This window comes from Prionailurus viverrinus, chromosome B1, assembly GCF_022837055.1.
Source record: "Prionailurus viverrinus isolate Anna chromosome B1, UM_Priviv_1.0, whole genome shotgun sequence".
NCBI classification, from domain to species: Eukaryota; Metazoa; Chordata; class Mammalia; order Carnivora; family Felidae; genus Prionailurus; species Prionailurus viverrinus.
The window spans coordinates 201,536,120-201,548,729 of NC_062564.1; the positions used below are offsets into that span (position 1 = coordinate 201,536,120).

Genomic DNA, 12,610 nt, shown 5'->3' on the forward strand with positions numbered 1-12,610 from the left:
GATTCCTTACTCTTCCCCTGTGGGTCTATATTATAGAAAAACTTACGTAATGTGTTTATTGAAGAATATTCTTTATGGTATTTCTCCATAAGGGCGGATGTCTGAACAGGGATGGCTTGGAATGATTAGGAAGAGGGAAGCACATCCATAAATGTACAAAGGAAAAACACTACAGCCCTCCTTTCCACAGTAGGACGACCTTGGCCAAGCCCTTCCCCAACGCTCCACGAGGGAGGAAGAAAAATGCTAAATACGCATTGGGCCACTCACTGCTATTGCTGCTGTAACAAATTACAACAAACTTTACAGCCTGAGACAACAGAACGCATCATCGCCCAGTCCCGTAGGTCAGGAGTCCTGGTTCCCCGGACTGGTTCTGTGTTTTGGTCTCACCCTGATTTATTGCCAAAATCAAGCTGTTTGTCGTCGCTTCCAGAGAGGCTCTGGGAAGAGTCTGCTTCCGAGTTCATGCGGGTTGTCTGCAGAACCCAGATCCCCTAAGGACGGATGTTGTCGCCGCCTTTGCTCCTGGGAGCATAGCACCCTTGCACCCCCAATTCACAGAGCTGGCACTGACTCGTCGAGTCCTTCCCAGACTCTGAATCTCTCTGATGACCTCCCCCTACTGCTTCTCTCTGCCTTCCTTTTCCGCCTTCCTCCTGCGTGGAAAGGCTCCTGGGACGACACTGGGGCCACATAGATAATCCCCATCCTAAGGGCACCTGATGGGTAAACTTACACGTGCAAAGTCCCCCTTTCAGCAGTAACTAGATTAAAATCCTTAGATTTGATATAAAATAAGGTGTTTGGGGTGAACTGGGCCCCCCTCTCCCCAAGAAAGACATGTTGAAGCCCTACCCCCGGGCACTTCAGCAAGGTCACTGCCGAAGTACTTGGTTAACATGAGGGTCATGGCGGAAGAGGGCGGGTCCCTGACCCAGTATGACTGGTGTCCTTATAGGACGACAGCGACGCACTGGGCGAATGGTCTCTGACGACAAAAGCAGAGGTTGGAGTGACGCAGCTTCAAGACAAGGAACGCTACAGCGTGCCAGGAAATCACCAGAAGCTAAAAGAGCCTGGGAAGGACTCCCCTACGGGTCTCAGAGGGGGCACAGCGCTGCCGACACCTTTATTTTGGACCCCCGGACTCCAAACCGCGAGACAAGACATTTCTACTGTTCCAAGCCGCCCGGTGTGGGGTACTTTGTTACGCAGCCCCAGGGAGCTGATGCACCAGGATCCCCATCTCCCTCCCACCACTGGAGTATGTGGCACTACCCCCTGTTGCCTCCTGCTCAGGTTGCCCCAGTCCCCACCACTCCCTGCTGCCAGCCTCGAGAGCCACGTGCCTGTGGCTTTTCGGCAGCACATCCACACTGCTGTTTTCTCTAGAGAAGACAAAGATTTCTCTACAACCACATCCCTATTGAAAGAAAAACCAGGAGGGGCGTCTAGTTCAAACGAAAGACCCACGTCTCTGTGGCAGTGAAACGAGGTTCACGGGTTTAAATGCAAACTCTTTTTTTTTTTTTTTTACACCTGCCCCAATTTGCTCTGTTTATTCCAGCGTGGCCCCTGTGGCGTCTGAATTCTCCCCGTCCAGCTGTGCTCTCCCTGCCAGGACATCTGGGCACCGTCTCTATAAAACCACATCTTCCAAAAAAAGAACACGGTTCTGCGTTATTCGGACAAAAAGAAGCCCAAAGCTCCTGATTTTTTTTAGAACGGGATATAAGATGTCAGAAACCAAGCCCGAGTGCGTTTTGAATCCTTCAAAAGGTCTAAGTATTTATGCTTTTAATTTGGGGCAAACAGCGCCTGAGGCCTACAGACAGAATTCATCGGTGAGTTTTCCATGAATAAATTACAGTCACTGGTCCGCGGCCATAACCGATGCGCCGAGAGACGCGATAACAGCTTTTTCACCACCAAACGTGCAGCCATGTGAGTGTCCCTGCCGTTAGGGCCCCTCACGGATTGCTTGCGTTTCCCCCCTCCCCTGGACCATGCAGGACACCAAGCAGGACAGCCACACCCCCGCAGACTCACCTTGGGTGGCTTCAGACCTTTCCCACGATGTCGTTTGGAGCGCAAGAGACGTTCTCTCTCCTAGAAGGAGATACAACGGTTGGCATTATCAGCCAGCCTCATATCACACCAGCCAACCCAACTGGCTCCCAAAGTGCGCCTCCCCACTGTCGGCACTGGGTGTGAGTTCATCCAAGTTCTGAGCACCCGCGTGACGGCCGCCTCCCAGAACTGCACGCTACAGAGCCGCCCCATTTACTCGAGTCCTTAACGGGACTGGGACTGTCTTGACCAAAAAATACCAAAGTGTGCCAATCCTGAAAGCCCCAGCCTGTCTACGCTGGGAGCTGGAAGTCATAAAGCACAAGGCAGTGCTGACTGGCGATCGCCGTTCTGTCAGTGACCACAGCCCAGCATGAAATAGTTTGCGGCTTTGAGCTCAGACAGAGCCGGGTCCAAATCTTCATGGGCCTCCTCTGAACCAGGTGACGCGTTTTATTTCTCTGACTCTCAGGTTCTTCCTTTGCTCTATGGGGCTAGAACCTACCAAGCAGCGTGTCCCTAAGAAAGAAACAAGAGCCTGTGGCTGCCTGGTGGCCACTGCCAGTAAGATCGGCATCTGCAGGGCAGCAGAAGGAGTGGCAGCCTTTCCACTCCAAGCAAAACCAGGACGTCTCTCCTTTCTAACTCAGCCCTGCTTTTCCCCTTGGCTGCCGGGAAACCCAGAGACAAATCTGCTGTTTGATTATAGCCCTTATGGTCTACCCATCCGTCCCTCCTCATCTCAATGGATGCAGCGATCTTTATTTTTTCTGGGATTGTTGGTTTATCATTCCTCTTTCAACTTTATCGTCATTTTATTGAAGGTGTGCTTTCATCTTACGTTCTACCAAGTTTTTGGGTAATGGAGAAAGATGAGAGGAAGGATGGAAACAAGGAAGAAGGTATGGAAGAAAGAAGGGGAGGATGGATGGATGGATGGATGGATGGATGGATGGATGGATGGAGAAATGGGAGGAAGAAGGGATGGAAGGAGAGAGAGGATGATGGGAAGATGAGAGGATGGATAGACGGATGGATGGAAGGAAGGAGAGGGTGGATGGATGGACAGATGGAAGGAAGAAGCTATGGGAGAAAGAAGGGGTGGATGGATGGATGGATGATGGATGGATGGGTGGCCGGACAGCTGAGGGATGGAAGGAGGGAGGGGGGATGGGAAGATGGGAATACGGACGGAGGCAAAGATAGATGGAGGGACGGGAGGGAGAATGGATTGGTGGGTGGAAGGAAGGAGGGAAGGACTTAAAGAGAGAGGAAGATAGGCCAGCAAAGCGAACTTGACAGTTATGGTCAAAGCTTTTTCTAGAATTTTGATCACTGGCTTTTCTACTCTTGGAAGACCCATGAGTGGAACCATCACATTCCCTCTTGGGCATTAAGAACACGCTTTGCTTCTAGGGTCCAACTGAAGCTTCCCGCAGATGCTCTCTTACTGGTGCCTAAGCTCCTTTCACAGACAGAAAAAGGATTCTCTGGATATAACAGTCGCCTACTAAGACACACTCCTCTCCCCTTAACCTTGTAGATGTAGAGTCTCAGCCAGCCCTTCAAATTCTAGCCTGATTACAAGGTTCAGGCTTTCAAGTTCATGGTCTGCAATAACTAAGCTAAAAAAAAAAAAATAGACTTCTCAGGGACAAACTGTGCCCACTGTGTCCAGGCCAGACGACCCATTCCTAAAACGGATGCTGCTTCTTAGCAACAGCAAACCAGGGAGAAGAGTTGAGAAAAAGAGTAGCCATGGAGACGGCTTCCAGGCACCAGCGGTGTCTTTTACACAAAGTCGAGGCTGCTGTCTGGCTGAATTAAAGCAGCAAGGTGCCCGCACGGGTGAGCTCCGTGAGACCCCACCCGCATCAGCAGCAGCGCCCTGGAGCCTCGATGCCATTCGTCACACCGCGTCGCCCGGCGCCACAGCGAGCGATGTCACCAAGCGCGAACGTACCAGCGAGAGGTCGTCGATGACGTGCTGTTGTTCCAGAACCTGCAGCCGCAGGAACTCGATCTCCTGCTCGTCCCTCGTCAGGCTGAGGTCGTTCAAGGAAGTGTGCCGCTTCAGGGACGCCTGTGCCGACAGCTTCTCTTTCTGCAGCCAGAGGGAGAGCGCCCAGCAGGAGGTCAGGGAGCACCCAGCGGGAGGTCAGGGAGCACCCAGCGGGAGGTCAGGGGGCTCCCTGCGGGAGGTCAGGGGGCACCCAGCGGGAGGTCAGGGGGCTCCCAGCGGGAGGTCAGGGGGCTCCCAGCGGGAGGTCAGGGAGCACCCAGCGGGAGGTCAGGGAGCTCCCAGCGGGAGGTCCGGGAGCACCCAGCGGGAGGTCAGGGATGCAGGAGGGAAGAAGGCTACCCAGTCCCCACGTGGGAGGAGGGGACAGGTGCAGACCAGAAGCAAGCCGCAGGCTGAGAGAACGGGCTGGGCAGGCGTGGGGGTGGGAGGTGGTCGTCCAGACCCGGGCCCTGGAGGCTGGACGAGGGAGCTGGGGAGGCAAGGCACGCCACCGGCGATCGTGTCCCCCTCACACCGGGGCCTGCTGGGGTGTGGGGAGAAGGGCACCCCACCTCCCAGAGCCTCAGCCTTCTTGCTGGAAAAGGGGCGACTGACACCGCTTGGGACAATGAACCTCGGACTCCTCCACGAGCCAGCAGTTACAAGACACCGCCCTGGCCACAAAGACCGAGCACTCTGGTGGGAGCAAACGCAAATCCCTTATGCAACGGTGGCCGTTGCTCTCACGCGCGAAGCATCTGCAGAGAGCTAAGGATTCCGTGAGGCCTTTCCATGCCAACACTCCACCCTCTGGGCAGCCCCGCGGTGCTGATAACCGCATCCCCCCCACTTTATGGACGAAGACGCTGAGGCACGGAAAGAATGGGGCTGTGTCCGAGGCCCCGGGGGGCAGCAGGGGGTGGGGGGGCAGGGCTGAGGCGCAGACCCAGCTGCGGGCACTGCCTGGCCTTCTGCCTCCGGGCACAGGGCCCTCGACACCGTGCCCCCTAGAGAAGCGGGGCCAGCAGGGCTGGGCGAGGGCGGAGAGCCCTGGCGAGCTTCCTGGGGGAGGCGGGGCTGGGCGGAGACCGTGGGCTGTGCGGGTCAGTCGGGGGCTGGAGAAGCCCAGACGGAGACTCGAACCCAGGGCTGACTCACCATTTCCACATTCTCCCTCATGACGCTCTTGATCTTCTCCTCCATCCTCTGGATGCTCTGCAGCAAATCCTCATTCTTCTTGTTCATCCGCTTGTTCTTCTCCACAAGGGGCTTCAGCTGGACCTCGGTCTCCCGGGAGCGTTTCAGCTGCGATCAGAAAGACACAGGAGGCGGGTGGCCGTAAGGCCCAGCGGACTGCTGACGTCAGTCACACCGCGGAGGCCAGCAGGGGTCCAACCCGGGACCGGAGCTGCCTCCGCCGGGACCACAAACCCCAGGAAGATCCCACAGCCACCTGGATCCCAAACACAGTATCCCACCTGAGGCTCGGGGGGGGCCTCGCGTAAGGCAACAGGGGAGGCCCACAGATCCGCCCCCGGGCACCCCGCTGGCAAGTGACCTGTGCTGGGTCCACCGGTCTGCATTTCCTTCACCTCTGGGCATAACCCCCAGGGGTCCTGGGTCTCACGCGCAAACGTCAATCCCATGACCCGGCTGCTCCTGGCCACCATTCCTCCCCAAGTACAGACCTAGCAGAAAGCTCTACCTTCTTGAGACAGCAGGCAATCAATCCTGGGCCCCACTCCCTGCCGGACTCGGTGCCGGGACATCAAACCCGAAGGCGTTCCCTGAGTCTGTACAACTAGGGGCTGTCCTTCCAGTCTCTCCCGTGGGATCAGCGCTGGGGGAGCCCCTCTGGTGCCTGGGGCCCTGTGCTGGGGGCTGAATCGAAGGGACGGCACGCCAGGGTGCCCGTCCAACGTCAGAGGAAGAGGGCAAAGACAGTAAAGGAGGTAAGAACACGGTGAGCCAAGCGTGGGCAGATGTTCCAGGCGGGGAGACCACGCGCCCTGAGGTTCAGAGCAGGCAAGAACACAGCTCATTCGGTGCAGCGGGAACACAGAACGTGGGGTGCTGGGCGTAGAGAGGTGGACACGGTGAGGCCTGGTTTCGGGGGCCGGAGAACTCTGTCATTCAGTTTCTGCCCCGGGAAACTGAACCCCCTTGAGGGCTGCTCTCTGGGGTCGGGTCTGCCTTCTCGAACACACTGTGCCTCCCCACAACCCCAGGAGGGGCCCCATCCCCACTTTACAGACAGAGAAACTGAGAGCAAAGACGTGGGATGCTGTGCTCGTGGCCACACAGAAAGTGCTAGAACCAAGAATCAAGCACAGGGACTGACTGCAGATCCCTGATTTTGGTCGTCAGGTCGTAAAGTTAAGATCAAGCAGTCTGGTGGGACCCACTCAAATATAAAAAGGACCTTTGAGGGGCGCCTGGGTGGCTCAGCCGGTTAAGCGTCCAACTCTTGGCTTCGGCTCAGGCCATGATCTCATGGTTCCGTGGGTTCGAGACTTGCGTCGGGCTCTGCGTTGGCAGACAGAAGCCTGCTTGGGATTCTCTCTCTCCCTCTCTCTCTCTGCGCCCCCCCCCCCCCCCGCTCGCACTGTCTCTGTGTCTCTCAAAATAAATTAATAAACTTTATGAAAAAAAAATAGACCTTTGACCCATACATTCTACTTCTGAAAATCCTCACAGGAATAAAATTCCAAGCGGTAACGACAGAAATGTGTCTTCGGGTGGCATATGCTCATAACAGCAAAGAAACCCGAGCAGCCTAGAGGAATGGGTGAATGAGCCACGGGTCGTCCTCAAAGGGGGGCGTGAGCCGTGCACCTGCCCAAACGACAGCCGGAACTGATGAATCATGGGAAAAAAAGCAAGTTGCAGAACAATAGCACAGAGGAGAAAATATCCCGTCTGTAACGGCCAAACAACAGAAAGTCTCCTGGTGGGTGTCGATATATCGACACCAGTTTTAAAAGCATGTAAGAACCACCCCCAAACAGCTAATAGTAGTTATTTCATGATTTTAAGATCAAAGTGCTGGCTAGCTGCTCAATTTTTGCTTTAAACACTTCAGTGTGCTCCAAATTGTTGCACACAAGCTACATTTCTTTTCTAATCTTCTCAGTGAACTATTATGCAGTACACGAGGGGCTTTTTTCAGCTAATGAATATTTAAGCGAAAAGCGTGCATCTAATATGAGACATACAGTCTGATTTAAGCCACTTGAAAATATGCTTTTAAAAATACTTGATGGTGGAGTGCCTGGGTGGCTCAGTCAGTTAAGCGTCCGGCTCTTGATTTCGGCTGAGGTCACGATCTCTCGGTTCGTAAGATCGAGGCCCGCTTCAGGCCCTGGGATGACAGTGTGGAACCCGTTTAGGATTCCCTCTCTCCCTCTCTCTGCCTCTCCCTTGCTGTCACTCTCTCTCTCAAAATAAATAAATAAAAACATTTGAAAAAATTAAAAAAAAATACTTGAAGGCAATGACTTTACTTCGATCCTGTTAAGATTACAAAGAGGTGACTCTTACTAACGCTGTTCATCTCGCATGGTTCTCACATACTATATAGATGCACTTGCTTTCACGATAAAATTTAGAATCAACAGAAATATGACAAGACACTTGTCAAGAAGTTTATGTACTGACTCCCACGACATAAAAGCTCACTTCGCTGTTTATGCAGCAAATTTACACATATTCAGGAAACTACTCTTTTTACTAGATTATCTTTTTATTTATTTATTTAATAATTTTGAGAGAGAGTGTACATGTGCCGAGTGGGGGAGGGGCAGAGAAAGAGGAAATGGGCGTCCCTAGGGATTCATTTTTTTTTTAACCCAGAGTCCCTGTTCGTTATCTTTAAAATTAGAAATATGTGAACTTTGGGACTCCTGGGTGGCTCAGTCGGTTGAGCATCAGACTTCGGCTCAGGTCACAATCTCATGGTTCATGGGTTCAAGCCCAGCATCAGGCTCTGTGCCGACAGCTCGGAGCCTGAGCCTGCTTCGGATTCTGTGTCTCCCTCTCTCTCTGCCCCTCCCCTGCTCACGCTGTCTCTCCCTCTCTCTCTCTCTCTCTCTCAAAAATAAATAATAAACATTAAACAAATTTTTAAAAAAAGAAATGTCTGAACTTTTCTGCAAAAGAAAGTAAACAGAGAAGCAAAAAACCTAAAATGATCCATCATTACACCACCTAAAGCAGCTCCCAATATCCGTCATGACAATGTGCATGTTCGTTTTGTAAACTGTGTGCCGCTTTAATTTACTGTGAGCAAATAAACGCGATGTCTACCGTCCCTCCTAACGACTGTAGACAGTTCGCTGCCTAAATGTTCCATAATGACTCTGCCCAATACTTGAGTGTTGAACAATTGGGTTTTTGTTTCGTTTCGGGTCACTTTGGGTCGCTAGCGTCAACACTGCAGTGAACATCCTCTCTAAACTCCTCACTGTTTGCTCTGACTCTTTGCCCAGGATAAATTCCTGTAGAAACAAAGGGGAGGAGCAGGTGTCTTCACTGACCGTGTGCTAGATTTTTGGTCAGGAATTAATGGGAAAGAAAGGAAAGGAAACCGGGAGACCTCTGCACTATGAGTTTAAGGCGGGTTTTTCGGCCCCGGGGTGGCTTCCTGGTGCCTTGCAAGGCACCGTCTGTCTCTCGGGGGCTGATTACCAGCTCGTTCCTCTCGTCTGCCAAGAGGGTGTTCCTGTCTTCCAGCTTCCGTATCACCGAGTTCAGTTCAGCAATTTTCAGTTGGAATCGCCGTACGTCTCGTTCGTCCATATGTTGATCCTAAAAGAAAGTCAAGATACGAACGTACTTCGAAGATGCCTTAGTGACTCCGAACACTCCCAGGGAACTCGAGGGACGTGACCGCGAGCTCCTCCTCACCAGGCCCCACGCCACGCTGGGCGTCCCTGCAGTCAGGCCACAGGGACGACACCCCAGGCCCTGCCAGCGACCCGCAAGAGACTTCGTCTCAAAGTGACAAGAGGTCAAGCCAAGACAGCTGTGCGTGGTCTCTGGGGACCTTCACGCTCCAGCCTGGGCCCGCTGTGTCTCTCTCACAAAGGCCCGTGACGGACGTGCCAGGACATCCCTCAAGACCCACCGGGCCAATCTCGCCAGCACCTCGTATGCTGTCCGCACAGAGCACGCGCGACAGACGTTCAAACATCTGGTGACTGCACGAATGAATGAATGAATGAATGGGTGAACGAAGGCACGCTGCTTCAGCTTCCTCTGAGCACGTTGCCCCCAGAGCCCTTTCCTTCTGGCTGAGGTCCTACTCATGTTGCAGGGCTCTGACTTCAAGACTGGGCGCCTTTCTGTGCTCTTACTGTGCACCCAGCACTGATGCCTTCATTTCTCGCTTTCCCACTGGGCTCCAGACCGGCTGGAAGCAAACGCAGTCAGCTGCTCTCCCCTCCGTATCCCCAGGCCCAACGCTGGGCCCTGCACGTGGTTAACGTCAGCCAGTCTGGGGAGGGAGGCCAGACGCACGGACAGACGGAAGGGAGGGAGGGGTGAGAGGAGGCAGGCAGGCAAGGTGCCCGGGGGGAACGACCGCAGAAAGAAGGACAGGCAGCGGTCAGCCACGAGGCCCCGGTGCTCGTGTGAGTCGCCACTCCCCGTACCTGGACGCCCATGAGCTCTGCCATGTCCCCGATGCCAGGCGGGAGCTCTCTCTTGGGACTACTGTGGTACCGCTCAGCCTCTTTGACCTGAACCAGCTGCTCATCCAAAGCCTCCTTCTGAAGAAGCAGCTTCTGGGTCTGGCCGGTCTGCACACCGAGTTCCTTCTCCAAGGCCAGGATCACACGGTCTTTCCCTCTGATCTCGTCCATCTGCAAAAGAGAAAGAACGAACAGTCAGCCTAAGGGCTCGTGACCACGGCAATCTCTCCCTCGCTGGCCTGAGGCCCAGAGGAAAAGGTTAAGAAGGATCAAGGACCCAGGTCAGCTGAACTTGGAAAACTCAGGACACAGAGGGGCCACTGTCCACGGCCCAGGCCCCGCTCCCTTGAGCACAGAGGAGCAGACAAGTTACGGTTCGATGGCCAGACGCTCACCATTGAAACAGGGCTAGGTTCGTTTCTCTCTCACGTGAATTAAATAAAACAAAATCCTGACCTCCAGGCACCTCCAGCCACCTCACGCCCCACAGCTCGGCTTCCTCACCGAGTGGGTGGGTCTTCTCTCCCACTCACCCCCCCAAGCCTCTCCCGTCCGGTCCCAGCCCCCACCTCTCCACCAACACAGCTCTCGTTAAGGTCTTTGATGCTCCCCTGGCCCCCAGACCCACAGGGCAACTTTCTGTCCTTCATCCTCACCAACATGTGACCAAGCCACTCACACCCTGCTCCACGAAGCTCTCCCGCCCCTCCCGCCCTATGCCATGACTTCCTGGTTTCTGTCCTTACAGACTCACCTTGTTCTGGCCGCCATTAAAGTCTGGACTTTCCAAGGCTTGGCCCTCTTCCTTTCCCCAGGCAGCCGCGTCCTCACCCATGACGTTAGACCCCCCATATGCAGCCGACACCCCAACGTGTTCCCCAGGCCCTGACTTCTCTCAGAGCCCCAGAATCATAGAACTAACTATTTGACATCTCTGCTGGGGTCTCTAAAGGACCCACATGCGTCTCCACATGCAAACCTCAAAGTAAGCCCCAGTTCGCCCCAGCCCGGTCTTGTCCAGCATTCCCTAGAGGAAACCAAGCAGAAAGCAGCTTACAGAAGAGAAAGCTTTGGCCCCGGGCCATCCACTTCAACTGATTCCAGACAGAGAGCCAACGGCTGGGAAACTGCCCCAGTAAGGGGTGCTGTGCTGGGGTATCCCCTGCCACTGCGTGTCCTTCCTAGAAACTGAGAACGTGAGGTCATTTGGGAACAGGGTTGCTGCAGATATAGTTAGGAGGAGGTCACACCGGAGTAAGGTGGTCCCTATGACTGTGTCCTTAGAAGAGAAGACGAGGCACACAGATGCCTCCACCCACAAGGCTGGGTAGAGACGGAGACAGAGACTGGAGTGATGGACCCAGAAGCCTGGGGACATCACAGACTGCCTGCAGCCACCAGCCCTGGAAGAAGCAAGGACGGTTCCTCTCCAGCGCCTTCAGAGAGCACGGCCCTGTGACCCCTTGATCTCAGATCTCCCGCCTCCGAAACTATAAGCCAATAAAGTTCTGTTGCTTTAGCCACCCAGCTTGTGGCCCTTTATTACAGCAGCCCTGGGAAACGGAGACAGGCTTTAGAAGGGATAATTTGCCAAGCACTAGGAGAGAGTGACGCGGGAGCCCAGCAGTGCCAGGAGCCCCAGGAGCTGGGAGAGGCTGGAAGGACCCTCCCCTGGAGCCCCCGGGGAGCACGGCCCTACCGGCACCTTGATTCCTGACTCCTGACTCCTGGCCTCCGGACTGTGCGGGAATACCTTTCTGTTGTCTTAAGCCACTGAGTTGGTGGCCGTTTGTTAAGAAAGTCACGGGAAACAAAGATACTCCGTGACTGTGATCTGTACCTCTTACTTGTGACTGTTGCACCTCAAGTCCAGACACAGACAGTCAACGGCCGAGAATAGTGGTTAAGAGCCCCGTTCTGGCAGCAGACGTAAAGCTGATTCAAAGGCCCTCCCCGACACCGTGTGACCTCCTGAGGCACAGCATAGGCAGGGCCACCTGTCGGACCCAGCCTCAACCTCCGTAAAGTGGGGATACAGAGACCTCTTAGGACCTCCCCGGTGCAGTTGTGATCTTAGTGCAGACCCTTAGATCTTAGTGCAGACCCTGGCATGTTATAAGCTGTGGTCAATGTTGGCTGCCCCCGTGAATCTGTGTTAGCTCCTGGTGAACATATTGAAACAGCAGACCATATTATAGAAGGGGGAATTGGTACCCTCAAAACACTGGGGGGTTTTCAAGCAAAAGTCCTACAGTTCTGAAAAACTCTTTGAGCCGCCTTTCTTTTAGAGCAAAGAGTGTGCTCCCCTCCCGCCACATCCCCAGCCCCACAGGACAATCTCCTGGGACTCCAGCCAGGGGCCTGCCTGCCTGGCACGGGTCTCCTGAAGCCGCGGCAGAAGGTGCCCACTGCTCCCCCTGGTGGCCACCCACCATCAGCTCCCGGCCTGGCCCTAATCCCTGGGAGGAGCACCTCCTGGCCATGGGGAGGAATCCTTAGGGATGCGGAAATTGTTCCCACTGCCCAGGCCAGTCCAGAAGCACTAAGCAGTACGTGAAAGGAGTTCATTAATGTAAACCACTCACGCGCTGCCATTAATTCAACAAATACTGAGCCGAGCGCCACTGATGGGTCCTGGGAAACCTCTGCAAACAAAACAGGCTAGAGTCCCTGCCCTCAGAGTTTCCACTCTGGAGGGGGAGGTAGCCACTAAACAATAAGTCAACACTGCAGTGGCTGAGAGAGGGATTCGCGCAAGCGGGAGAAAAGAAAGTGCGGGAATCAGCAGGGCCAGCGGGACGTGGTGCGAGTTAACAGGGAGGGTCCCCTCGGCATCCGGGCCACT

At 54.5% G+C, this 12,610-nt stretch overlaps 1 protein-coding gene across 9 annotated transcripts in view; it reads right to left on the bottom strand.

The window, feature by feature from the left end:
• JAKMIP1 (janus kinase and microtubule interacting protein 1) overlaps window positions 1-12,610 on the bottom strand; it is a 134,282-nt gene that overhangs the window by 46,535 nt on the left and 75,137 nt on the right. For all 9 annotated transcript variants that reach the window (XM_047856551.1, XM_047856550.1, XM_047856552.1 and 6 more), the window contains 5 exons: window positions 9,727-9,936; window positions 8,762-8,881; window positions 5,234-5,380; window positions 4,037-4,177; window positions 2,053-2,112 (listed from right to left, as the gene is read on the bottom strand). In XM_047856551.1, the coding sequence (XP_047712507.1) occupies window positions 2,053-2,112; window positions 4,037-4,177; window positions 5,234-5,380; window positions 8,762-8,881; window positions 9,727-9,936 (678 nt within the window). The remainder of the gene's footprint in view (window positions 1-2,052; window positions 2,113-4,036; window positions 4,178-5,233; window positions 5,381-8,761; window positions 8,882-9,726; window positions 9,937-12,610) is intronic.